The sequence below is a fragment of the Ammospiza nelsoni genome, chromosome 20 (genome assembly GCF_027579445.1).
Source record: "Ammospiza nelsoni isolate bAmmNel1 chromosome 20, bAmmNel1.pri, whole genome shotgun sequence".
Classification (NCBI taxonomy): Eukaryota; Metazoa; Chordata; class Aves; order Passeriformes; family Passerellidae; genus Ammospiza; species Ammospiza nelsoni.
Window position 1 is genome coordinate 1,961,846 of NC_080652.1, and position 27,512 is coordinate 1,989,357.

Consider the following 27,512-nt stretch of genomic DNA (forward strand, 5'->3'; position numbering starts at 1 on the left):
AAGTTCCCGCCCTCGGCCGTGCCCACGGAGCCCCGCCCCTTTCCGGGTGTCCATCAAAACTCCGCCGATGACGTATGATACAAGCCACGCCCCTCGGTGCTGTTAAGCCACGCCTCCGCCCCGCGCTGCGTTGATGAGGCCCCGCCCCCTGTGACGTCCCGCCCAAGCCCCGCCCCGCCCGTGCCGGTGCCGCCGGCCGTAAAGCGCCGCCGCCGCCCGCCCGTTCCCGCCCCGGCGCTCGCTGGCCATGTTCGCGGCGGCCGAGGAGGACGACGCCGATTTCCTGTCCCCGGCCAGCGGGTGAGCGCCGGGGGCGCGGCGGGACTCCCTCCCCGCCGCCAGGTGGGCGCGGCGGCTCGGACAGGCCGCGGGGCCGTGGCCCCGGTGAAGGCCCGCGGCCGTGAGGGCGGGCAGGCCGGCCGTCCTCTGTGCAGCCGGGCCGGGGCTGCCCTCCTGTGACCGAGGCTCCTGACCCGCTGCGGGAGCGCCGTACGGGCAGCCCGGGACGGGTCCGGCTGCGCCCGGGGCGGGCTCTGGGGGTTGAGACCCCGCTGGGCTCGGGGACCCTCCCGCAGGGGGAGGCGGAGCCGCTCCGGGCTCCCGGGGCAGAGCGCTCGGTGTTCGCAGTTTAGCGAGGAGCGGCGGGCAGTGCTGGCGGAGCCGCTCCGGGGCCGTGCCCGGGGCTGGCTCCTCCCGGGACCCCCCCCGGGTCGGGGCTGTGTGCGGCACATCCCGGGTCTGGATCGCTGACTTGTTCCTGCTCCAAGAGCTGCAGTTCCACTCCACACACCCTTCCAGGAGCTTCTCTTATAAACTAATCCTCTCTATAGGAAGTTTAGTTATTTTTTTAAAGGACATTCACTGGCAGTGGTGTCATCTTTTGGTTTTTTTATTCCCTTGCCCCGTGATATCAGCAATAGATTGAGTAGAACTGGCCTTGAAGCAGTGAAATTGCAAACAACGTGTCCTGACGGAACCTCCAGCATTAAACCCGCTGCCCGTAGCTGGGAGAGCTTCTGCCATTTTAAAACTTAATGGGAGAATCTGTTTCCTGGACAGTTAAAGACAAAAAACTCCAGGAGGTGAATGGTGGTTTCTCTGTCACTGATTATTTTGGCTATTGTAAGAATCAGCTATTTTATGTCAAGCTAGTTCTAGTCATTGCTTCAAAGTAACTTCTATTTTTTTGTGTAGTTTCAGTTCTTACACCTTCAGTTGATTTTTGAGGAAATGAAACATAACTTAGCTACTTTCCCAGCATCTTCATATACAAGTTCTGCCTATTCAAAATTAAATGGTTAATTAGCATAAAGCAACTTAACCTGCAGCCCCAAAGTGATGCCAAACACTTTGTATTTGATCAAACTTCTAGTTAAGGGTGTGCATTATGTATAGTGCCCTGTTAAATAAGGTTTAATGGTTTTATTTCCCTTTCTAGAGCCAGATTAGCCTCTCTCTTTGGCCTGGATCAAACAGTCTCAAGCCAGGGAAATGATTTCTTCCAGTTCACTGCACCAAAGCAGCCCAAGAAGGGTCAGACAGCAGCTGGTGAGTAGCTGGGCTTGAGCATGGGGAGCACACTCAGCAGCACATGTGTGTGTGTGTGTGGGGGGAAAACCCTCGTGAGGAGCAGCAGAGCAAACAATTCCCTGAGCTGTCCTTGGGGTGTTTTCCTCCTGCACCTGGGTGATTTGGAACTCAAGTTTTTATTTCTCTGTAATTCCCACTGGAGTTGTTTCTCCCGGCGGGCAGGAGCATGCTGTGCTGGTGTCCCCAGCCCGTGCTGTGCCTCTGAGAGCTGTCCCTGCTCTCTGTCCCCACAGGGCAGCCCCAGAAGGCCCCGGCAGCCTCGGGAGCCCCCTCGGTGCTGGCGGCCACGGCCGTGCTCGCCTATCGATAGTAAGTGACTGCTGCTGCAGCCTGTCCCTGATCCCAGAGGGGAGCATTCCTGCATAAATGGGAAGAGACACTGGTTTTCAGCCCTTTCTGCATGGTGGGAATGCTGCAAGGCACTGAAGTTGCTGCTCAAGAGCAGTTTCAGTTGCTGTGCTGCAGCTCTGGTGGGGCAGTTCTGAGGTAAAGAGCGAGCTCTGGGTCTGGCTGTGCCTGGGAGCTCTGTCCTGGCTGCTGGGCTGGGATCCTGCTCTGTCAGATGCCTGTGGCTCATGCACTTGAGAATTGAGGCATGAGCAGAGTGAGAGCACTAAAACTGTTTGATGGAGAAACATTTCTGCCCGGGATCTGTGAGAGGAGTTTTCAGCTCACTCCACGATGTGTGCTCTTGCCTGAGGGCAAGCAGGAATGTCCCTAAGCTAAGCAAGACTGCCTGACATTTTATACCTGGGAAAAGGGATCTGAACTCTAAAGAATTCTGATTTTGGGGCAGTTGTGCCGCTGAATGTCTCCCTTATCTTCCAGTACAAATGGGCAGTACTTGAAGCAAGGCAAGTATGGAGCAGCTGTAGTGGGGAACCACACCACCAAAGAGGTGAGAGACACTTCCTTCCCTAGCTCTGCCCTGCTGAGGGCTCACTGCTGTGAGATGGTGTTTTGGTGAGCTCTCAGGTGTTTTGCTTTTGGTGTTGTTCTCCTGCTGCCTTTCTGCCCCCTGGGTTTTCCTGGGGCTCAGCCATCCACCATGGTGACATCTTTCTTTCCTGCAGTCTGAGAGTTTGTAAGATCTCTTACAACTCGTGCCTGAAATAGTTTGCAGTGTTTCTGGCAGTCATTTTGGTATTTATTCAGAATGTCTTTTACAGCTGGATCATGCATTTGTACACATGGAAATGGGTATAAAGGAAAGTTCTGTCCAGCAGTACAGAGATGCTTTGCTTAAGTTTTGTTCATTTAGTATCAAAAGCATCTTTTTTTCCCAAGTGTTCCTTGAAGAACAGAGAACTGAGGTGCCCAGTAACTTGGTGTGTTTGAAACCTACTTTGAAAACTCTCACCCCTCCCTGGTGTTGGTATTTGGGATGTTTCATGTCCCCCAAGTCCTCATTCATGTCTCACTAAGTTGCTTCTTCGGCAAGAACAAAATAAATCTTAGTTTGGTGACTGAATTCCTGAGTCAGTGATGTGGGAAGTGTTGAGCTGTTGTTCTGGGGGGGACAGGCAGTGCAAGAGAAAGCTGAACCGGCTTTCCTCAGGCTGCCTGTGTGGTCTCACATCCAGCTGGGAGCAGTCACTGGGTCACTCCCAGCTCACCACTGAGCTGTGTGCAGTGCAGGTGCACAAAGGGAAACACATTTCCATAATAATTATGTTTAGTAGAGCCAAATATGTCAATAAATCTCATATCTGTGTTGTTTAGTACTTGGAAAACTCCTTCCAACTCAGTGTGTTGTGTCAATAGGTTGATGCAAAGATAAAAGATTTCACACACAAACCTCTTGAGGGAAATTGCCTTTCCCAAAAGGGTGGTCAGGGCCTGGCACAGCTGCCCAGGGCAGTGGTGGGGTCCCCATCCCTGGAGGGGTTTAAAAGCCCTGTGGATGTGGCACTGGGGGACATGGGTCAGTGGTGACCTTGGCAGGGCTGGGGGGGTGATCTTGGATCATTCAGTCTCTTCCAACTTAAATGACTCTGATGGTTTGATGCCATGTGTGGTGAGTTCTGTGTCTGGAAGGGTTAGTGCACCCTCTTTTTCCACTGTAACTGTGAAAAATGTGGGATTAGTTAAAGCACGTTGTTTATTATAAAACAATGAGTTTTGCTTGCTTGGTTGCTGCAGCTGAATAAAACCCTTGAGAATAAATCAGTTTTAATAAGTGTCACAGAACTGTATGAAGTATTTTTGCTGTGATATACTTGACAAATAAATACTGAGCCTTAGGCTCTGTGTGTGACAAAGCACCTTAGAATTGGAGAGGTTTTGAGCTCCTGTTTTTCTTCTTTTTCCTTGTGTCATTCCTTGTGGAATCCAGTACAGGATCCTCCTTTACATCAGCCAGCAGCAGCAGATCACCTCTGCAAGGATCCACCCAGGCTTTGTGCTCACGGTGAGACTCTGGCTTGGAAAAGCCTTTTTTGATCACACCAAACACAAGTTTGGCTCTAAAATTCTTCCTTAAGCTTTGGCTTGTAACCTTTGAGATCAAACATGTGAGTGACAGAGCAGGAGGTGTCCCAGTGTGACTGCTCCCCTCATGTATTGCACAAGAGGCTGTGACAGTTCCCTTTGGCTGACACCTCCTCAGGAGATTTCCAAACCAAGGTTCCTGTAGGAGGTAAATTATTACCTGTGCTCACAGAGATGTTTGGGGGTTGCAGCCCTGGATAAAACCAGCAAAATTCCTTTTGCTGAGAATTTGGAGTTGTGTCTGAGAGAACACAAGTGAGTAAGCAGAAGGAAATGACAGCAAGGAAATGTTTTCTCTCAGAAAATTTACACTCAGCATTTTCCTGCTGTTGAGAACAATCTGGAGATTGTGAGCTCTAAAATGGAATCTCTCAGGAAGTTGGTTTCTGCCAGTTTTACAGAAAATTGATGTGATGGTTTACTGTTCTTAGCTTGTCATCAGATGGCATCAAATTTCTTTGTATGAGAGATAGAAATTTCACTCTAAAACAATGCAATTTCTGTCCCAGCTTAGACCTTGCTCTCTAGTTTTTTATAAGCACATTCTTGAAAAATTAATGGGTTTTATAGTCACTTCTGATACATGGGTTTAGAAGTGAGGAGGAAGTGATTTCTCCAGCTGATTCTGGAAGCCTAAATACAATAAACTATGACATGTAAATTACTCTCACTTAAAAATTCTCAGTACATATCAAAGAACCAGGCTTCAAGGGAGGTTCTGAAATCTTTCACCTTCATGTGTGAACTGCAGCATGTAGGCAGCACTTAATATTTGCTCACATATTTGAGTTATAATAATTCTTCCATGATAAAGAGCACATAAATAAAGGCTAATTTTGAACTTGGGCAGTAAACAGCAGTGTTCTTCCTGCCTTATTTCAGTAGCTCTTATTTTTAAGCTTCTTTTGGATGTGGGTTTTGAGTTCATTTAATGTCTAAGATGGAGCTGATTTGCTCTCCCACAGGTTCAGCCCAACAATTACAGCACATTCTATGATGATCAGAGGCAGAACTGGTCCATCATGTTTGAGTCAGAAAAGGCAGCAGTGGATTTCAGTAAGCAGGTAACTGCTCCCCTCTGGGCCAGCCAGTTCTGATGGTGCTTTACAGCAGGGGTAAATCAAGCTTTGTTTTCACTGGAGTTCAGCTTTGAGTGCATAACTGTGATGGAGACAGATCCAAGAGCAGCCTGCCCTGAGTTTTGTTCATTAAAACAAATCTCTGTGAGGCTGGGAGCCTGTTGCTCCTCTTGCTTCTCAGGATTCCCAAGTGCTGCATATCAATGGTTCTGTAGAGCAGAGGGTGTTCATTCAGCACAAGGAGATTTGTGTGTTTCTGGGAGTGCATTTCTAATGTGGGCTGGATCAGCACAGCAAGGAATGCATCAGATTGATGAGTGGGACTTGTCATGAAAGGCCAGAGACACTGCCAGGCTTTCCCTCTGCAGGTGTGCATTGCCAAGTGCAACAGCTCTCCAGCCCTGGACTCAGTCCTCTGCCAGGATCTCCTCCTGGGAGAAGGGCAGGGGGTGGAAGGAGGAGACTCCCTGGAGGTTGCCTATACAGGATGGCTGTTCCAGAACAACGGCCTTGGACAGGTAAGGACAGCTCTGCCACCTCCCACTGCTGAGTGGGACAGTCCTGGCAGGAGCCTGCTCATCCACCATAGTACTGGGGTTGATGTTAAAGTGTACTCTGGGCATTTGGGGCACTGTAAGTGGGGTCATCTGTACTGCCTATAGAATATCAAGGGATTCTGGCATATTACAGAAAATGTTCCTCACTGAAAGGGTTGTTGAGCATTGGCACAGGCTGCCCAGGGCAGCAGTGGAGTCACATCCCTGGAAGTGCTCAAAAAATATCTGGATGTGGTGCTTGAGACATGGTGTGGTGGTGAACAGGGCAGCGCTGAGGGAATGGTTGGCCTTGGTAATCTTAGAGGGCTTTTCCAACCTTAACATTTCTATTATTCTGTTATGTTCAGGGGAAAGTGTTTGAAATGCTTTAAAACTTCTGTGGGCACTCTCACACATGAATATTTAATGCTGTGCTTTGCTTGACCCAGCCCTGTCCTAAAGCAAGTCTGAGTCTCCAGTTATCATTCACTTCATGAAATTGTACTTCAGGAAATGGACTAAAGCTCTCTCTTATGGCTGGGAATTAATTTTGGTAGCAGTGGCATGGGAAATAGCATTTAGCCAGAGGTTCTAGGAGTTTATGGAATGTGTAAAGCAGCATTCAGAATCTTGAAGCAGTTGGGAAATCCATGTGTTTTGTGTTCTTGTTCAACTCTCAGGTGTTTGACTCTAATGTTAACAAAGACAAGCTGCTGCGGCTGAAGCTGGGCTCTGGAAAGGTCATCAAGGTACAACTTCTGGCGCTTTCATCGCAATAATTCAAGTCTCAGAGCTTTGAATTACTGCAGATCTTGTTCAGGATTCATACTTGCTGTTTCTGCTTCATTTATTGGCAAACATTCTGTGACAGTGACTCACTCAAGCTTTGCACAATAGAGCCCAGTCTCCTTTTCAACATCAGTGTTGGACAGGAGTTGTCCTCTTTGGTAAAAAGGAAACTTCTGTTTTCAGGAGCTGGGGTTTTATTGTCTTTGTTTTTCCTAGAAGTCATTTCATCCATTCCCTTGTTCTTGGGGAACCCTATTTCTAAAGGAAACAATTTTTCATCCAGGTGTTGTGATACTCCCTTATGCTATCCCATAAAATCAGGGTTTGAGTCAGAGATGCTTTTGTTAAGGTCACTTCCATGACCTGAGTAATTCATGTATGACCTGTATAATCCTGTATAATTCAAGTATGACCTGTTACAAGTTAGCTTTTATTGAAGGTGTGCTATTTGTCTACTTTGTTTTATCCTGTTCTTACTAATTTTGCCTGGCTGTTTGAGCCATCCTGTTCAGTGCTGGCATCTCTTGGGCAGTTTGCATTGCTCTGACTTCATGTCCCTCATTACAGCTATATTCTTTGGTTGCCTTGTAAGTCTAACCAGAACAATTCAGATCTCTTCGGAGTCTAGTTCTTCCCCAGAATACTGAGTGAGTTTGCCACTGTGTGCTGCAGCTGCATCTTTACTCTCAAGTTAACACTAGGATTTACAACTGGCTGCCAGGATTTGTGGCAAGACAAAGGTTTAGTGCTGCACATTAGAAAGAAACAGGATTTTGCAAGAATCTCTATATGTTTTGGAACCTGTGAGGTAAATAATGTCACTGATTTAAATGTTGCTCTCTCTTCTGTTGCCTGTGCACACCAAAGGGCTGGGAAGAAGGAATGCTGGGCATGAAGAAAGGAGGGCGAAGGTTCCTCATCATTCCTCCAGCCTGGGCCTATGGGGCTCAGGGCGTGGCTGCTCGAGTGCCCCCAGACTCCACTCTGGTGTTTGAGGTGGAGCTCAGGAGGGTGAGTGTTTCCTGCCACGTGTTTGGTTTCCATCTGCTTTGTGTCTGCAAGGGGGCAGCCTGCTGGTGGTGTGAGAACTCCAGCTCAGAAGCTGTTAGAAACCTCAGCAAGATGTGTATCTTTAATTCAAACAAGCAAACCCAAAAAAGAGCCCTAAACCCAGAAAATCCCTCAAGGCTGTTAGTCTGTTGTAACTGTCTTGGGATCTTTTAGCTGTCTTATTTGTGAGTCACTTGGGAAAACAGAATATTGTGGGAGGAATGAGAGGATGCAAAGACTCAGCTTCCCCAGCTCTGAATCAATTGGCTGCTTTTCCTTGAAGTGCAGGAGCTCCACAGGCAGTGGCATCACAAATAAATTGATGGCAATTTTTACAGGAACCCAGAAAACATAAATCTTTTTTTTTTACTTCATGCTTTTTAAGGTGAAGCTGGCAAAGGAGAGCTCTGGTTCAGATGGGCTGAGTGTCAGTTCAAGGGATTCTCCTGCACCTTCTCCAGTTCCCAGCTCAGATGGCTTCTCCTCAGACTCTGCTTTAGTGCCTCCCTCCACCATCCCTCCAAAGCCTGGGTAAGAGGCAGCATGGCCTGAACAGCTTTCTGTGTTAATGCTGATACATCATTTGGCAAATGTGGGGTCCCTGTGCCAGCTCAGTGCCTTCCATGTGGCAGAGCAGAGCTTGCTAACAGGACTTGCTGGAATTTTCTGCCTGAGTGCTGACTTCCAAAGTGAAGGAAATCATTCCAGCATTCCTGAGATCCAGTGGGATTGAGCTGTGTGGGTGCTGCTCTAGCAGCTGTCTCAGCTGATATCATTGGCATCAGTTTGGACCTTCTCAGTCTCCACAACTCCCTGAAAAGAGGGTGTAGCCAGGTGGGGTTGGGTTCTTTTCTCAGGTAATTTACTGGGGAGAGGAAATCACCTCTTAAGTTACTCCAGGAGAGGTTTATGGTGGATATTAGGAAAACCTCCACTGATAGAATGGTCAGGCATTGGCACAGGTTGCCCAGGGTGGAGCTAACATCCCTGGAGGTGTTCAAAGAATGCAAATGTGGCACTTGGGGATGGGGTTTAGTGCTGAACATGCTGGGGCTGGGTTAGTGGTTGGTGACTCAACCTTAGATGTATTTTCCAACCTTAATAATTCTATGTTCTGTTCCTGAAATTAAAGGGGTCAGTCACCCTTTTTAGGGAGTCCAAGTGCTGCTCTTGTTGCCATAAGTAGTTCATTGAACTTGGTTAAAATTATTTATACCAGAACCTGGTTGTTAAAGCAATCAACAAAATTATCTTGCTATAATCAGCTGTTCCAAGGGGCCACAGTGGTGTCCTGAGCTTATCTACAGATAACACTGCAAAGACTGTTCCAGAAGTGTGGGCTAAAGGAAATGCTCATGGTGTGAGAAAGCAGCTTCCCTAGGGAGAGGTGTATTTAACAGTGTTTATAAATCCAGAGTGTTGGCTCCTGAATTGCTCCTGGCTGATCTCCCCTCCTGTTGGCTTTGCAGGGAGCCAGCTGTCCGGGCCAAGTCCAACTCCATCAGTGAGCAGCTTGCAGTAAGTGCTGCCTTCTCCTGACTTGAAGCCTGAGTAGAGAAGTTTATTTGCACTTTAAGCATTGGGTACTGCTAAAGATAAAGTGAGCATCATGCAAGACATTGAAATGTTCACCTTAGAGCAGCCTAGGGCCTTGATTTTGTAGGAATTAATGGTTGGACTCCATTACCTTAAAGGTTTTTTCCAGCCTTTCTGATTCTGTGATTACCAGGACCTGAAGACCCCCAGCCCCAGTTCCTACTCTTAAATGAAAGTGACTTTGACCATGTGGATGCTCACAAGGCTGGTTGTCTTTCAAGATAAATGGATAAATTTAAAATAGATAACAAAGGCATTGGGATATTCAGGGTAAGTTTATAGAGCTGCATGAGAAGACTTTGTGCCTCCAGGCAGAAAAAGCTGCTGAGCAGCTTCCTGAGCTCACACGTTTTCTTGTTGGTGTTTTGTGCAGGGATAGATTTTCCTCTGTAGTGACAGCACTGTCATCCCAGAAAGAGGATGTATAAAACAAGCCAGATTAACAATCCTGGTGCTTGAAGACCAGATTTTCACACAGCCATTGAAAAATTGAGTCGAAATTCAGTCTGAGATTTAGAAGTGTTTGTAATACCCCAAAAGCCTGGGCTGAGACAAAGGGAGAGTAACTAAATGTTTCTTTTAGAACCCAGATGTGGCAAAGGCAAAGCTGATTTCTCGGATGGCCAAAATGGGACAGCCCATGCTGCCTTTCCTTGCTGGGACAGCAGGGAGCCAGCTGGACTCCAGTGACTCAGAAATAGAGGTATCAGCCACAGCAGGGTGACTCCTTCACTCCTTTTCCTGCACTGGGGGTTGCTTGAAGTGGGACCTGGAGCAGTGGCTCTGCCCTTGTCCAGGGAAATGTGCTCTGGTTCTGTGACAGAAAGGTCCCACTTGGGTTCCTGGGGTAGCACCTTGTCTCAAGTGACCTTGGGCCTTGTTCTTTGGTGTTTCTTGTAACATGCAGAAATATTTTTAGGATCCCAATACTCTGAGAGGGACAACACAACCAGTGGCTTCAACCAGACCCTCCCAGCCAGCCCAGGCAGTGCTGCCCACAGTGTCCACACAAGGTAACGTGCTGGGGAGCTGCTGCCCTCCCTTTCCACTCCAGGGGGGCTGGGGGAACAGAGGATTCCTTCCAGGAGCTGAAATATCAGCTGGAAGCTTCTGATAACGCTTGCTGATCCATGAGCCACTGGAGCACAAGAGAATCCTTGGAGTGTTTCTTCCTTGTGGTCCTGTGCTTGAGGAAGAGCCTGAGCTGTCCTGTCACTGGGCACTGAGATTGGCTATGGGATTGTAAATGGAATGTTACAAATCCTCTCCCAGTGAGCAGTACTTGTAGGAATGATGGAAATCCAAGTGAAGGAAGGGCAGCATGGGGCTGGATGTGCCTTCCCATCATGGAATGGTCACATCAGCTGCTGGTCAGCTGAGCAGCCCTCTGAGTCACACCTTGTGTCAGTGAACTTCAGAGCTCTCCCTGTTTGAATGAAAAGAGGTTGTTTAAGTGGAGCCAGAAGTGGGATTCTGTGAAAGTTACTCTTTTCTTGACCCATTATCATTTGCTTGTCTGGATTTAATTTTCACAAGGTTGCAGACAGGCTTTTGTTAAACTTTTGTCTGTTCAGTGGTTTGGTTGTTGATGTTTTGTTTTTTTTTTTTTGCCATTTCACACTGTGTGAATTAAATTCTTTTGAGCTGTTTTATTGAGCATTGCTGAATTTATTTCTTCCCTTTCAGTACCTCAAGCATCTGGTGCTGCACCTTCAGTATCTTCTGCTGCTTTAATTCCTGCAACGATCCAGCCCCATTCAGCTCTGCCTGGAGGAGCACAAGGCTTTCAGGTACTAAAAATGAAATCAAGGAGAACATTGGCACTTCTGTCCTTTCTCCTGAGTCTTCTCCATTGCTGGGAGCAAGGATTTCAAAATAAGGGTGAGAATTCCAGGCTGTTTCCTGTGACTCTTGGGCATTCTCAGGTTTTTACCATATGCCTCTTAAAATTTATTCCAAAAGGGCTTATTTTGTGTTTGTGATGGGTTCTTAAACTAAGGATGAACCAGGCTTTGTTAATACCTGGTTTTGTAGTGGATACTAATAAAACTTTCAAGTTCCTCAGCAATGGGCAGTAAAGTTGCACTGAAATTGTGCTGTGCTTTTTGAGCCTTTTTAAGGAAATAACCTTGTGTTCAAATTAACATCAGAGGGAGCTGTTCACATGCTGATCTGACTCTCACAAATATAGGATGACAGTTTTGCTGAAATTTGAGTGAAGGTGGGAACTAACCCTCAAAAGAAGTGTTATTTTCCTTTCACAATGACTCCTGTGTATTTTGACTTTCACACTCCTTAATTCTTGGATTTTTTTCTTTCCAAACATCATCCTTGCTCTTGGGCTTCAAAAAATATGAAACTGTGAGGACATGGGGAAACAGCAAAACATTCTAACCTCTTGAACTTGTCCTGCCAGGCATATCCAGGAGTGGCATTTGCTTACCCCCAAACTGCTGCATCTGCCTCTCAACTGCAGCCTGTGGGTCAGATGTATCCTGCTCCTTACCAAGGTATGTTTTAAAGGGTATCTGCTTCTCAGAGGGCTGCAGCTCCTGCATAAACAGCTGGTGATGATGATTTATGGTTGTGGTACCACTCTGCTGTTTCACAAATACTTATTTTTTAATACCAAATAGGGGCAAGCACTTCCCAATAAACACTCACCTCTTTCTTACCTTGGAGAGCTTTGTGCAGTGTGAAAGGGGCTGGAATTTGTGTCTTCCTAGGGCTGGGTATTACTAAAGGAATGGTAGATGGTGCTTCCAGTTATAATTAAAACTACCAGCCAGGGAGAGAATTGAACTGGAAAAGGCAAAACCTAGGAAGGACCAAAGGCATTTAAAGAACCATTAAGTCATCCCAGTTGGTGAAGTCTTGAGTGAACTGAGCCTTTCTTGGAGCCTGTTTTTGCAGAAGCTGACCTTCACTGCTGTGATCTGATTGTCCCTCTGCTGCTCTGGTGTGTCTGGGGGCTTTGCTGTTGAGCTGAGCTGTCACATGGCTCAAGAATTTCCTGTACTCAAACCTGCCTGAGTTTATTTGGGAAATACCTACATTATTCATTTTCCAGATACCATGTCCTTTTAATTTCTGGGCTTAGCTGGTGGCAGGCTTCATGCTAGCCAGCTTTTGCTGTGTCCCTGCAGGTATTTCCCCTTGTCACTATAAATTCTCTCCTTTCCCTTCAAGCCCCTGGAGATGTCACTTCCTTTTTGATGACAGAAGCTCGGCAGCACAACACTGAAATCCGACTGGCTGTGAGCAAAGTCGTGGATAAAATGGATCACCTGGCTGCCCAGGTATGGATCAGATGGGTAAAATGGATCACCTGGCTGCCCAGGTATGGATCAGATGGATAAAATGGATCACCTGGCTGCCCAGGTATGGGTAAAATGGATCACCTGGCTGCCCAGGTATGGGTAAAATGGATCAGATGGGTAAAATGGATCACCTGGCTGCCCAGGGATGGGTAAAATGGATCAGATGGATAGAATGGATCACCTGGCTGCCCAGGTATGGATCAAATGGATCACCTGGGTAAAATGGATCACCTGGCTGCCCAGGGATGGATCAAATGGATCAGATGGATAAACTGGATCACCTGGCTGCCCAGGGATGGGTAAAATGGATCACCTGGCTGCCCAGGACATTTCTACTCTCCAGGTGTGCTGAGAGCAGTTGGCTCTATTTAAATGCCTGCATACAGTAAATGAGTAAAATTCCAATATTATCACACCTTCAAGTGGCAGCAGTTCAGCTGCTGTGTAAAAACAAAGCTTAGGCTTGGGGAAAAGTGCTGCCTTAATGTCTCGAATATCATGTGGTGCATAGCTTGGGGGATTCCCTGCCCTCTGGGAGGTGTCACACTTGATTCAGTGCCTGTTCCCTACAGCTGAGCAGAAGGAAGAGTGAAATGCCTCTTTGCACATGTCTGACTCTCACCTACACCCATAAATTGATTTCAAATGGCTTAAGAATGGTTTCTCTCTGCAGGTGGAGGAGCTGAAGAAGCAAAGCAGTGCTAGCAGCTCCCTGCTGCCTGGCATCTCCTCTGTCACCATGGAGGCCTCCATGATCATGAGCAACATCCAGCGCATCATCCAGGTGAGCATGGGCAGCTGCTGTCACTGCCATCAGCACCTGGGGCTCTCTTTATCCCTAAGGAGAGCAAATGTCCAGCCTCCCATGGCTTCTGGTTTTGTGTGGTCAGAATGAGGATGAGACTTAGAATGATTTCCATCCCTCTTTCCCCCTCCAAAAAGCTCCTCTCAGCATTTTGGGGTTTGGGTGTTTTCTGAGTCAGAGTTGTGGGTATTTAATGGGCTTTGACAAAAGGTTTGTGTAGGAGAAGTTCAGCTTCTCAAGCCACTATGGATTTAGCCCCCAGCCTTCAGCTGAAGTTCACATTGTAGAAACCACCTGCTTCTGCTATTCACCATTTAATTTTATGCTTTGAAGCCTTCCTAAGCAGCAGCCTTAAAAACTTGAGGTTTGTGGGTAAAGAAGCCAACCAGACACAATAATTTCCAGAATGTGATTTGGCAGCCGCTGTCCTGTGCCAGGATTCTGCTGAATGTGGCAGGTGCCTCCCTGGGCTGCTCCCACAGAAGGGATGAGCCTCACCACTGTCCTGCCTCTGTGCAAATAAAGGTCTAGGAGCTGCTGCAAGGAAATCTGAGTGAGCTGAATATTGATGCTGAGCTGTGCTTTAGGAGAATGAGAGACTGAAGCAGGAGATCTTTGAGAAGAGCAGTCGGATTGAGGAGCAGAATGAGAAGATCAGTGAGTTGATTGAACGTAACCAGAGGTAAGGGCTGGGAGCCTCACTGCATTCCAGACTCTGCAGCTGACACTTGGGCATAACTGAGGGGGATTTGTTAGGAGACAGCCATATTTTGATATTTTGATTTTTTTTTTCTAATGTATTTAAAGTGTGGTATTCCTCCCACCTTCTCTGCAGGGCTTATACCCAAAATTCTGGTTTATAGTAAACATGAATGTGTAAAAGGGGAACAAAATCCCTTTTTCTTTTCCCTCATGTGTCTGTGAGCACACTTGCCCTGTTTCTGGGAGTTACTTTATTTTTGCTGGCTTTTTAGTGCGGTGAAGAAATTGTAGGGGTTGTGGTGCCCTTTGTGAAGTTCAGGTGCTACCAAGTTACCAAAACTCTTGGAACATGAAACATTTTCAGAGAGGTGAAGGACTTACCCCAGGTGATAAAAGCTCTGTTGTGCAAGCACAGCCCTCCCACCCCTCTGGGATCAGCACATCAGATTGTCTGGGACTTGTCATGAATTCAGCACAGACCTCCTGTGCTTTGGGATGTCTCCTTTTCTGTGTGAGCCCTTGGCTCCTGGCCCTGTGCTTGCAGCAATCCCACAGAGTCTCCCTGTTCACAGGTATGTGGAGCAGAGTAACCTGCTGATGGAGCAGAGGAACCACTCCCTGCAGACCACAAACGAGAGCACACAGGCAAGAGTGTTGCATGCAGAGCAGGAGAAGGTAACAGTGCCATGAACAAAGCCAGGGTTCTGCATTAAAACAAGCTGAGGCCTTGTTAGTCAAGGCAGTTTTCTTAGAAGGCAGCTGCAGTTCTGAATTTTGTTTTGAGGAAAAAAAAAAAAAAGGATGTTTTGATGGCTTTCATGACCAAAGCATCACAGAGATGTAACCATTTTATGCTGTCATAACTTTAATGTTGTTACTTTGTAGGAGAGTGTGTGATTTATTGTTAACTGTGTAGACATGTGGCCAGTGTGTTGTGGAATTTTGTATCACAGGGCTTTTCAGGGCTTTTGAGTTGGAAATACTTCAGTTATTTAGTTGCACTGATAGATGCAGAAGAGTTTTATTCCTTTTATATAACACGGAGTGAATATGGATACAAGAAAAAATGTATTTCCTACTGGAGTTTCTTCATTGCACTTTTGTGATTTTTTTTTTTTTTTTAATGCTAATCAGAAGCTGTTTGTTTCTCCCAGTAACACTCTGTGCTTTTATGACAAGAGCTGTTGGGAAATAGCTTTTAAAGCAGTGAAATGCATTTCTGCATGGCTGCATACCCTGAACCATCCCTGCAGGCCAGCCTAGCCCAGGAGTGCTGCTCTGGCTCTGCCATTGCATGGTGCCTGCTCTGCTTTCTCAAGCATTGGTTTCTTAAATTGCACCAAGTCCAGTCTTGCTCTGTGCTCTGCTGCTGAGCTGGCTCTCTGCAGTTGAAATGTGAGGTGACAAATGCTGAAATGTGAGGTGACAAATGCTTCCTCTGTGTGAGAACCACAGCTTGGTGCACCTAAAGCTGAGCAGAACTGCAGCTTTCCAAAGGGTGGTCAAGAGTAGAGCAGGGAAGGGCTGATAGTGCTGAGAGCAGGCAGGGAAGGAGCTGCTTTTCCACCCCAGACCCACAGTATGTAGGAGTGTCAGAGATTCTAACCAGGAATAAGTCAGACTGAAATAATAAATTTAATTCCCTCCTCAGTGAGGACAGCATCCTGCTGGTACAATGAAACTTGGGGAGGAGTCATCTTTTGGAAGTACAAGATCCTCAGGAGTCTTCTGGGCCTCATCTTGAGCAGGACCCCCTGGCTGAGCAGCCAGTGCCCAGGGATGATGTTCCATGAACAGACTTCAGGCCAGGAAAGCCCTGCCTTGCACTGGGAGATTCCCCCTGCTTCTGTGGGAGTACTGACTGTAAATATGAAGGCTGGTGTTCCTTCCTCTTCCCTTTGTCTAACCCAGCTTGCCCTGGGCCTGCAGTCCCTGATTCCCATGGGAAGAGGATTGATTGGAAGCTGTTTGCCCATTGTTTACACACAGCTTTACTCACCATTTATTTGGTTGTACCCAGGGTCACAGAGGTGTTGGTTACTCACTGCTTTAGGTTGTGGATCTTTGGCCCTGGCAGAGCAAGTCACAGCTTTAGGTGAGGGTTTGTGACCCATAAGTAATTCCCCACCTCTCCAGTGCAGGTCACAGCCAGGACTGCTCCCAGCTCTGCAGTGTGACATACGCTAAGGACACCTTTAGTGTCTCTCTTTTTACATCAGGCTTCACTCCTTTTCCTGTCTAAGCTTTTACAGTCCTTGGAGTAATTTAAAGGTTTCTCTGGCATGCCTTAGGCTCCTGTTATGAAGCATTTTGCTTTTCTGCTGATGAATGCCTCTGCCTTTCCAGCTGTGTTGTTAACCCTTCCTGTTTCCTGTTGCTGCTTTCTCTTCCCAGCACATGCTGCCAGTGGATCGGGGCTGGGACCAGGTGAGGCAGTGTCTGTGACTGTGTAGCTGCTACATGGGTGTGCCCTAGGCAGTGCCAGCCCAGCTTCCTCTTGAGCTAGAAACTGATTGGCATGGAAAGAATTGTCTCAGCTTGAGTGAGCACAGATCCCTCACTGGAAAAGGGCTAGAAACTGGCAGTGTCTCCCCACTGGCCCCCTCTTTCTCAGGGAGCCTTTTCCAAGAGTTCTCTCACATTGCTGCTTGTTCCCTCCCCATGGAGAGCAGGATCACTGGCAGAGCAGGTACAGGCCCCCCAGGATTCCTGAAAGCTGGAGCTGAGCTGTGGACTTGAAGCATCCTCTGTAGAAACTTCTGTAACACTTCCTGCCACAGGATCTCCTCATTTTGTTTTCTTTATTTGCCATTAAAGACAGAGGCCAGGGTTAAAATAACCTTCAGGTGTCCTTAGCTGTGCCATGGGGTTTGGTTTTAGCCAGGAGTCAGTGTAGCAGGGGAACATTTATGGAAGCACAGGAGGAAAGCAGATCTGGTTTTGGCCACTCTGTGAAATGCTGCCTCCTCTGTAAAATGAGTGCTGTGGTATCCCAGCCCTCCAGGTCAGCACATCCTCATCATCACCATTGCTGGAACAATTTGCTCGCAGTTCTTCTGTGCCAGAAGGTGTTGGCCCTCATGAGGAGGGAATTCTCTGAGGGGAATAAAGCAGAGAGAAAATCCAGTTCTTCTGACCTTACCTGTTTCAAGAATATGAAAAATCTGTTGGGAATCTCAAAATAGGCAGAGGTGTGGAAGGTGTTTAGGGATTCCCTGTGCAAATTCTCTTTGCAGAGCGTCCTCTGAAGTTTGTGTGTCACTCAGCAGGATTGGGAATGGGACTTTGTGTCTGTCTTGATGCCTTGAGCCTCTGCTAACATTGTTTACAAGTTGTCTAACAAGCTGTGCTAGTGCCTGGCTTTGGGTGAATCACTGACTCTCAGCAATCCTAAACCTAAACAGGTCCCCAAATGACTGAGAGCTGTGCTGGGAAATGCCAGCCTTGCCCATAGGCAGCCAAGGTGACCTCGTGCTGTGTGCTCTGGGGACAGGCTGCTCTCCTGGCTGGGACCAGCCTGTGTTTAAGTGGCTCTTCAGTGATTTGTAAGCTTATGGAAGACAATTATATGTGGGAGCCCAGACTTTTTACTCAAATAGATGTTTTCATAGCCTGAAAACTGAGCAGAGCCACCAGGCACTGGTACCAGGCTTAAACCTATTTAACCTTTTCAGAAAAACTCACTGGGTTTAGCTGATATGGTGGTGAGGTTGTTGGTGGCCTCGTGCAGCCTTCTAGTCAGCCTGGACAAAACTGACATGGCAGAAGAGTCACTGTTGCCTCCTCACTCTGGAGATGTGTCCTTGATATCCAGCTCTTCCTGAGAGAACAATTCTGCTGCTTCCTCACACATCCCTTTTCTTCCCTCCTCCCTTTTCCTGCTCCATTTTGTGCTCCAGGCCAAAGTTGCAGAGGAGCTGGCAGCTGCCACAGCCCAGGTTTCCCAGCTGCAGCTGGAGCTCACTGCCCACCAGAAGAAGGAGATGGACCTGAGGAAGCAGCTCTCCTGTGCTGTGCAGGATGCAGAGAGACAGGAGGCAGAGCTCAACAAGCTGCAGGCACAGGTGGCAGGTGGGAGCTCCTTCATGGCTCTTTTCTTTGATAAGTTGTAGTTTTTCCTGTCTTCTGGGGTATATTCCTGCTTTCCCTAGGATCAGGCACAGGGGATGGAAGGATATGGGTGCATTGAAATATCTGAGGGATGTGCAACCTTGTCACCACTGAAGGCAAAGTGGGATGACTCAACAAACAAAATCATCCTGTTCCAGGGATGCCTTTTGTAGAACAATCTCTTGGCTTTTCTGTCCAACATCCTGTAGAGCAGCCAGAGATGCTGCTCTACAGGATGGAAAGCTGAGATAAACATGAGGTGTTCATTCATTCCTCTGTGCTGGGCACTGCTGTGGCCCCACCCTCAACCTTGGGGTCACTTCTGGACTCCATGTGATGAGAAGGACCTTGAGGGGCTGGAGCCCCAGGAGAGGCTGGGCAGGGGCTCAGCCTGGAGCAGAGGAGGCTCAGGGGGGCCCTTGTGGCTCTGCACAGCTCCTGACAGGAGGGGACAGCTGGGAGGGTCAGGTTCTGCTCCCAGGGAACAGAGGAGGAGGAGAGGGAACAGCTCAGGCTGTGCCAGTGGGAATTTAGGTTGCATATTGGGAAAAATGTCTTCACAGAAATGGTTGCAAAGCACTGGAACAGGCTGCTCTTGATAAAGCCCAGTCCCCACTGCAGGCACAAGTGGAGTTGCTGACTGCACTGTGCAGGAGACCCTGTTCCTCCCCATCAGCCCCCAAAATGTGCTCCCCTGCAGTGGGGTTTGCACCAAGCTCACAGGGAAATGGGGGTTTGTTTGCAGAGCTGCAGGAAGCCTCTCAGGACACTCAGAGCAGGTTCAAGGCTGAGAAGCAGAGCCGCAAACAGCTGGATATGAGAATTGCAGCACTGGAGGAAGAGCTGGCAGACCTGAGGGTGGAAAAGGAGACTCTGGAAAGGGTATGTCCAGTGCCAGCAACACAGTTTCAGTTGTTTACTGAAGGTTAACCCAAAACCCAAAGGTTCTTGCTATTAAATATGTATGTTAAGTAAATCTTAACTCATCTACAGGTTGGTGGAGCCTTTGTGGTTATGTTAATTCATTTTTAAAAAATTATTTTAGTGATTATTATTTTTATTAGTAATTATTATTTATTTAAATTGAATAATTATTTACCTATTGAATATTTTTTGCTATTTTTATTATTTTTGATTTATTATTTACTTATTGCTTATTGTTTATTTTATTAGTCATTATTATTTATTTAATTTTTTATTTACTTTTTTAAAAATTTTTTTATTTATTTATTTGATGTCTTACCCAGTAATGTGTCAACCTTCCTTACCTCTGAGGTAGCCTCAGCTTGATTTCAAATGATGAAGTTCCCTGTCCAAAGAACTTCCTTCTGCCTGAGGGAGAAAAGCTGCTTTGGTGCAGTCTGGCCTGTTGTGTGTCATGTTCTGTGCTGCAGAATCTTGCAGAGAGGAAGAAGAAATCGCTGTCAGAGAGAGCTCAGGCAGAGGAGGAGATGGAGGAGATTCGCAGGTCGTACCAGCAGGAGCTGGACAAGCTCAGGCAGCTCCTGAAAAAGGCCAGGACCTCGACTGACCAGGCAGCAGCAGAGCAGGTGGGGACCCAGGGAGCTGCTGCTCCAGGTCTGGAGGGCTTGTGGGAGCCTTCAGGTAGGAAACAATGTGAAAGTGCTCAGCTAGGGGAAGAATGAAAGGATTGCCTGCTTGAATTCTTGGGTTAGTATCAAACTGGGGAAAGGAGAGGCACCAAATTGAGATTGTAGTAGAGAGAAGAATGTGGGACTTGTGAGGAGTGAAAGGTTGTTTAGAATTGTGCCAAGAGGTCTGAGATCTGAGCCAGATCATCTGGCCTGCCTGGGGGGTTGTGGCTGGAGCTGAAGTGGGAGGTGTGGGTGTGAGCTGGTGGCTGCACTCTGTCTGTGGGTGTCCAGCCCTGGCTCTCACCTCCTGTGCAAACACAGATCTGTGTGTGTGTTCCTGATGGTCTCTTGTACCTTGGGCAGCTGTCAGTGATCCAGGCAGAGCTGGAGTCCCAGTGTGAGGCCAAGTGGGAGCGTGCCCTGGCCTCAGCCAAGGAGCAGCACGCCCGGCAGTGCCAGGAGCTGTGTGAGCAGAGGGACTCCCTGCAGCACCAGCTGGCCCAGCTGGAAGAGAAGGTAAAGATCTGTTCTTCATTGCTGTAATGGGCACTAAACACCAGCAGCTGGAACCAGCAGTCTTCTCCCACCGAACTGGGGCTTGACTTTAACTCCCTGCCTGTTGTGGAGCTTGATCTTGGCTATGTGCAGGGGTTGGGTTGGGTTTATTATGGTGGAGGGAGAGCCAAGGTGCTGATAGTGCTGAACTGCAGCAACAGCTACAACTTCCACTTCCTTGTACTGTCCTGAGTGGCTGCTTGGAGTGGGTGACACTGCCAGGGGCTGGACCTGCTCTGCTTCTTGTGTTTCAGCTCACAGCTCTCAAACACTCGAAAAAAGCAGAGGAGCAAAAATTGTCTGAGGCTCAGCAACGTTTGGAGGAGCTGGAGCCTATCCAAGAGAAGGTAAAGGAATAACACAGCAGCTGGATGGGAACTGGAGTGCAGGGAACAGCAACCTCAGGATAGTCCAGAATAATGAGGATGGGAGTTCCAGAATATGGTGGGGAAGGAATAATTTTAAATAAGAACAGGCCCAGCCTTTATCTCACTGGGATCTCAGTGATGCTGCACCCACTTATTCTTGGTGGCATTTGAGGAGCTGATGACACAACTGTGACTCTCCAGGGCTGGCTTGGCTGTCCTTATTTTGGTGCTGTTGCTTTCAGCCAAATCTTTTGTGCCATGCTTAAAGCCCCTCTCAGAGTTAGTGCCTCACTGCAGCCCTTGCCAGGTGACCCTGGGTGGGGCTGTGCTGTGGGGGCAGCTCTGAGGGTGCCTCTCTCTCTCTCCCCTGGCAGTTCTCAGCCCTGCAGGCAGACATGGGAGCACTGAGGGCTCGCTATGAGGAACGGCTCCGAGAGCTGCACCAGGATCAGGATGGATCTTCCCCTGCAGACTACACTGAGCAAGTGAGCTGGACCCTCCAGGACTTCTCCTTCCTCAGCAAATGCATTTACCTTGAATTATTTCTCTTTGAACTGACATAAGAAGGAAAAAGTTCATTTTCTCCACAGAGCACTGTGCTTGTAGTAACAGTCCACAGAGGAAGAAAGGATGGGATCTTATCCTAGAGTCATGGGCACACAGAATGGTTTGGGTTGGAGGAGACCTTAATGCTCATCAATTCCATCCCCTCCCATGAGCAGGGACACCTCCCACCGTCCCAGATTCCTCCCAGCCCTGCCCAGCCTGGCCTTGGGCACTGCCAGGGATCCAGGGGCAGCCACAGCTGCTCTGGGCACCCTGTGCCAGGGCCTGCCCACCCTGCCAGGGAACAATTCCCAATCTCCCATCCATCCCTGCCCTCTGGCAGTGGGAGCCATTCCCTGAGTCCTGTCTCTCCATCCCTTGTAAAGCCTTACTCCATCTTCCTGCAGCCCACTTTGTTGCCTAGATTATATTTCTTATTAAAACTCTACATTTGAGGCTTAGATTTAAAAATTTAAATAAGAAAGAAGTGCAAGTCTGCCTTGGCTTTGTGCAGCCTGCCTCAGTTTGGGGGGATAAGTTTGGGTCACATAGAGTGGTCTGGGTTAAGGTGGCCTGATGTGGTGAGGGATTTCTGGTTTGGAAAGTCAATTATTTGAAAAACTACCTGTGTGTGTTTAGATTTATTGTTCCTTCCCTTGGAGAAGTGCCTGGTGTTGAGTGCTTCACATGCTAATGAGTTGTATCTCTGTTTCCTGTCATGCTGTTTTGCAGGTAAAGAAGATCATGAACGGTGTATTTCAGTCTCTTCGGGGTGAATTTGAGCTGGATGAGATGTACAGTGGCAGGACAGTCCTGGGGGTGGTCATGAACACTATCAAGGTATGGCAGTGGTGAGAGGAGAGAGAGCCTTGGGCTGAAACCTCCCATCTGTGCTGTGAGACTGAAATAACTGAAGGAGGATTTGTTGTGGGTGGCAGAGCAGCCTGGTAGGAGGAGGTGATTCAGGGATCTGGGATGGTTTGTATTTAGGGTGTAATTGTGTTCTCTCTACTCCCTTTTCCAGACTGTGACATTGCAGCTGCTCAACAGGCAGCAGGAGAAACCAGAGCGTGGCAGTGAAAATGAGGAATGTGGCACAGGAGCAGGGAGACAGGAGGGATCACCTGGAGCAAGGACTGAGCACAGAGAGGCCCTGCAGCACAGCCCAGCACAGAGCCCTGCAGCCCCAGCTGACCCTGGGGGAGTGACCAGAGGCTCCCTGCAGCCAGGCCAGGCTGCTCCTCACCCTGCTGGGCCCAGAGCTCCTGAGGAGACACTCAGCAGTGGGGTGGCAGAGGAAGAGAAGGTTCAGGAGGAGCATCTGCCTTGCACAGCTGGTTCCAGCCTGGATGCTGAGAAGGAGCCTGTGCTTGCAGGACAGCCTGTTCCTGGGCTGGACAGTGTTCCCATCAGGAGGGCTGGCCCAGAACAGGATCCCTCTGCTGTGCCTTCTGTTCCAGGAGCCAAGCCAGGAGAGGGGGATGAGGCAGCACCTCCAGCTGTGGAGCAGAAGGCAGAGGAGGCTGGGGGAGGTTTAGAACCTCCTCCCTTTAATGGGGAGGAGGAGAATGGCACAGACCCATGGGATGGAGCTGACTCTGAGCAGGAACCTGCTTCAGTGTCCAGCAGAGCAGAGCCAGGCTCAGCTGTCCTGGGAAAAGCTGCAGGATCTCAGGAACTGGGCTCCAATCCCAGGCACACAAATTCCAGGTGAGAGGGGGTGCTGGGTGCCAGGGTCAGCTGGGGCTGGGACAGCAGCTGGCCCAGGTGTGTCCCTGCTGCAGGACAGCACAGGCTGGGGCTGCAGCCCCCTCATGGGGCTGGCACTGGGTGGCACAGACCAGGCTGCCCAGGGCACACTGCACTGGGAGCAGCCCCAGAGCAGCCTGCTGTCTGCTGGAGGCAGTGGAGAACATTCCCAGGGGGTGTGCAGTTCCTCTGCAGTGACCCTGGTGCCTGCCAGGGCCCAGAGTTGCCCTGCACTGCTGAGCAGTACCTGCCACAAAGGCTTCCCTCCATGCCAAAGCTTTGCCATCTCTCAGCAACAGAACTTGTAAAAGCAAATGCCATCCTCTGAGAGCCAGCTGCTCATTCTTTATCTCCTTGCAGCCTCTTTGAGGATGACAACTTTGAAACAGCATCTCCTGAACCACTGGAGCGTGAGGTTCCCGAGGAGGAGGAGGAAGAGGAGGATATTGATATGGTGGTGGTATGTATTTGGGTGTTTGCTCTGATCTGTAACATCCTCCCTGTGGCAGTGGGGGCCTGGCTGAGCCCAGGGTTCCCCATGCATTCCCTGTGTAAATCAGGAGTATCTGGGGTGGGTGACTGAGCTGGGAGGGGCTGGCTTGGCTGAGGCAGTGGTGACAGACTCTGTTGGCATGAAATCAGTGGGACTTGCCAGGTTAATTGAAGGCTTTTAGTATTTGGCCCCTCTCCAGTCCTTTTTAGCCTGGAATCATAAACCCACAGAATCCTCAAGGTTGCAAAGACCTTTAAGATCATCAAGTCCAGCCATCCATGTAGCACCATTCACCATTGAACCATGTCCTCAAGTACCACATCAACCCACTTTTTGAACACTGCCAGGGCTGGTGACTCCATACTGCCCTGAGCAGCCTGTGCCAATGCTTTACATTCCTTCCCATCAAGAATTTTTTCCTGCTATCTAATCTAAACAGCAAACCATCACATGAGAAATAAAAACTTGGGTAATGAGGCTTCTTGTTCCCAGCTCTCCTTAGAGCTGGCCGAGATTGCAGAGCAGTTTGTGTGGTGATAAGGAAATGCCAGGAAGCTGCTGGGGCTGAGCAGTTTCCCTCTGGTGTGCCTTGCAGAGCATGAAGGGGCGTCCCCCTCCCCTGCCGCTCTTCGGTGATGATGATGAAGATGACCTGGCAGCAGGGGGCTCTTCGGCCACTCGTGGGTGTGCAGGTGACCTGGCAGCAGGGGGCTCCTCTGCCACTCGTGGTTGTGCAGGGGACCTGGCAGCAGAGGGCTCTTCCTCCACCAGTGCGTGCTCAGACGTGTCACGCTGAGCTGCCGAACGCTCTGGGCTTGGGCTGAGTGCAGGAGCCACCCCCTGTCCCCCTCCCCTGAGCCCTGGATTCATTAATCTCAAACCTTTTGCAAATAGGAACTTGGTGAAGAGCTTCAGCAGAGCAAGTCTGGCAGGAGCCTGCAGTGGCAACACCCTGTTCAAAAATCAGACTAAAATCTCCTTCCCCAGTGATGAAGTCTTTGGATGTTTCTCAGTCCCCAGGTGGCTCCCAGGGACTCTGCACCCTCTCCCCACTGTCTGAGCCATGTGCCACTGGAGGTTCCCCCAGGAATCCCAGTCAGGTGTTCCTGTGAGGGCTGAGGTGGTTCAGGGGGGCTCTGCTGCTGGGCCTGGGAGCTGTGATGGTACAAGGAGCTCAGTCCCTGCTGTGTGTCAGACACAGCTCAGCTCCTCCTGAGCCCAGAGCTGAGGAGGCTTTTGCTGGCTGTGTTTCCCTGTGGGAGCAGCCCCCCAGCTCTGGGCTGTGCTGTGTGGTTGGCAAGTCCTTCCCCACAGCCCAGCCCCTCTCCCGTGCCTTTGGCTGTGCTGCTGTTCAAGTGTGACCATCCCAGCACCAGTCAGGCTGTACAGAGGGGCTGGGCTGGCCAGGCTGGGGTCTCCCTGCACTCTGAGGGGACCAGGAGGGGAAAGGAGTGAGGACAGAGCTGGGCAAACAGCCTGGGGCTCTCACAGCACTTTGATTCTCCATTCGTGGGTACTAACACAACTTCACCCCAGAAGTCTTTACAATAAACCCCTGCATAAAATCAAAGGACTTAAACTAACTCTACTAATTCTATGGTTTCATTTCTACACCTGCCTTTACAGTCTCTGACTGGAATCAGATCTCTGTCCCCCTAAAGATTATTTCTTGGGAGGAAAACACCCAAAAGAACACTGGCTGTTGCTGTTGGGGGTGTGGCAGGTCCATGTGCCCCATCCTCAGTACCACAAATTGCCAAATGCAGCTGAAATTGGGGCAGAGACCAAAGCCTGTGACAGCCACCCTGCTGCTGTGCAGGGTGACCTGAGCTGGGCCTTCCTGGGCATCACTCAGTGCTCAGTGTGAGGGTGTTTGGAACTGGATTTTGGGGGTGCTTGTGCTGCTCTGAGTGTCAATGCCCCTCATGTGGCCTCTGGACCCATCCATGCAGGGTCCCAGGGGTGATCATTGCTCATAATAACAACTTCCACTTCTCATTCCCCATTACAGATAGACACCCTGAGGGATTTGCATTTCACTTCTTGGACAATAAAGTGCAATTAAACCTGATTTTTTTGCTTGCAGTGGCTTTACTTTAGTCTGGCTTCATCTACCACCTGAAAACTGACTTTGCTCTGACTTAAATTGGGCATAATTTTATTTAGAAGCTGTTCTCTGTTCTTGTTGTTGAAGCCCTCTCCTGGGAAAGGAGAGAAGGTCCCTTTCTGTTGTGGCTCCTTGGGCTCTCACATTGGATTGGGTTGGGTTGAGAAGCTGGAGCACAAAGAACTTTGATGGTCACAGAGGGCACTTGCCTGGTTCCCCTCACATTTTAGGGGAGGGGATCTTGGGCATCTCTGGGGCTTTGCAGAGCCCAGTCCCTGCTGAGCTGCTCTGGGGCTGCAGAAGGGTTCAGCTCCTCTGTGCCTGGGAGCTCTGAGCAGGGATTGGGGTGCGAGAGTTGGGATTGAAACTTGTTTCCCCCACACCCCATTGGGGCCCAGCAGGTACCACACCCCCTTCCCCACCCCGGCCTGGACTCGGGATCGAAATTAACCCTGTCTGTGCCTGCGTGAGCACCTGCCTGGGGTGCAGGGGGCAGCTCTGGGTTTCCAGAGGCAGAGCAGCCCCGGGGAAGGAGGGATGTGCCAGGGCCCAGGAGGACGATGCTGCCTGAGGGGCTGTGCTGGGGCTGACCCTGGTCCCACCTGAGTTCCGGCCTGAGGTGGCTGAAGTGCAGAGAACTTTGCTGAGGACGTGCCCAGAACTTTGTTGAGAGCCGGGAAGGAGAGGACCCCCCCCCGCTCCATCCTGGTGCTCAGCCCCTGCCCTGCCTGCCGAGGCTCAAGGACTCACAGAGAAGCTGCGGACGCGGCGCTGGACCCATGGCTGGCTTTAATGTCTGGTGTGTCTGAGGGGCCGAGCCCGTTCCCGGCTGTCTCATCCTGGAGCCCGTCCCCGGCTGCCTCCTCGCTCTGCGGGCACGCTCCGGGCTCTCTCCTCCCTGCAAAGGCCTTGGAGTGGCCTTGGAACAGCTTCGGCCCCGGGCAGCGCTGCCCGCGGGATCCTCCCGCCCCTCAGCCCGCCGGCCCCCGCGGCCCCACACGGCGCCTCCCGCCGAGCGGGCCCGGGGCCTTCGGGACGGAGCGAGAGCACGGCCGGGCCCCGGGGCAGGAAAGCACTGTATTAAGTTAATTTTTAAAGAGTCTGATGGCCGGGGGCTCTCGTGCGGGGCAGCCGAGCGTCCTGCGGGCCCCAGGGCTGGATCCAGGCGGGTGCTGAGCCGTGGCCGCGGCCCGAGCAGTCCCTGACCCATCACCGGCTCCATCCACCGGGCTGGGAGCCCCGCTGCGCCATGCGGACCTACTTGAGGAAGACGAGCAGGAAGAAGGTGGAGACGATGAGCACGAGGATGCCGGCGGCGAAGCCGAGGCGCAGGTTCTCCATGGAGGCCAGCGGGGGCTGCGTGTCCAGCAGCAGCCCCCGGCCCAGCAGCCCCAGCACGAAGGCGTGAGGGGCCTCGGAGCCGCGGCGGAGGCCGCAGGGGGACACCGAGCTGCTCACGGCGAACACGGGGGCGTGGGACGAGCACAGCGCGGCCACCGAGCGCGACGAGCCCTGGCCGGGCTCCGGGGGGGCACCGCCGCTCTCCGGCTGCCGCTCTCCCGGCTCCGCTGCGGCGGCCGGGGCCGGCTCGGGCAGCAGCGTCACCATCCTGCAGAAGGGGCAGCTGACGAAGGCCACGCTGGCGGCGCGGCACACGAGCCTGCGGAGGCAGCGCTGGCACAGCGAGTGGCGGCACGGCAGCTGCTGCGGGCCCCCCCCGGCCCCCCCGTACGCCTCGTAGCAGATGCCGCACTCCCGGCCGGGCTCGGGCCCCGCTGCCATCGCGCTCCGCGGGCACGGTCCGGCCCCTCCGCTTTTGAAGGCGGGGGGCGGCGATGGCCGAGCCCGGGGAGGGCTGAGGGGGCCGGGGCCACCGCCCCCCCCCCCTGAACTTCAGCCTGGCCCCAGGGTGCTCGGCGGGCGCTGGAGCGGCACCGGGAACAGGGAACGCTCCTCCTCCACCGCAGAGCTGCTGCTGCCCCTAAACACCTGCTGCTCTTTCCCTTTTCCCGTTCCAAATCCATTATGTTAT

General features: G+C 50.4%; 1 protein-coding gene across 1 annotated transcript; it reads left to right on the forward strand.

Moving 5' to 3' along the window:
• Window positions 1-174: 174 nt before the first annotated feature.
• FKBP15 (FKBP prolyl isomerase family member 15) lies at window positions 175-25,444 on the forward strand. The gene is made up of 29 exons (XM_059486550.1): window positions 175-300; window positions 1,439-1,548; window positions 1,824-1,899; window positions 2,419-2,488; window positions 3,926-4,000; window positions 5,046-5,144; window positions 5,528-5,677; window positions 6,376-6,444; window positions 7,352-7,495; window positions 7,920-8,065; window positions 9,004-9,052; window positions 9,714-9,833; window positions 10,050-10,143; window positions 10,817-10,920; window positions 11,547-11,640; window positions 12,320-12,429; window positions 13,124-13,234; window positions 13,843-13,937; window positions 14,530-14,632; window positions 17,857-18,028; window positions 18,813-18,949; window positions 19,462-19,617; window positions 20,026-20,178; window positions 20,472-20,564; window positions 20,960-21,070; window positions 21,864-21,971; window positions 22,156-22,841; window positions 23,241-23,340; window positions 23,969-25,444. The coding sequence occupies exons 1-29, from the start codon at window positions 248-250 to the stop codon at window positions 24,167-24,169; spliced, it is 3,789 nt and encodes a 1,262-aa protein (XP_059342533.1). The 5' UTR covers window positions 175-247; the 3' UTR covers window positions 24,170-25,444.
• The last annotated feature ends 2,068 nt before the right edge of the window (window positions 25,445-27,512 follow it).

Bases quoted from the DNA above. Each gene is read 5' to 3' on its own strand.
- FKBP15 (XM_059486550.1), top strand. From the start codon at position 248: ATGTTCGCGGCGGCCGAGGAGGACGACGCCGATTTCCTGTCCCCGGCC. The intron at 8,066-9,003 runs GTAAGAGGCAGC...TTGGCTTTGCAG, and splicing joins ACCATCCCTCCAAAGCCTGG to GGAGCCAGCTGTCCGGGCCA. The intron at 18,950-19,461 runs GTATGTCCAGTG...TCTGTGCTGCAG, and splicing joins AAAAGGAGACTCTGGAAAGG to AATCTTGCAGAGAGGAAGAA.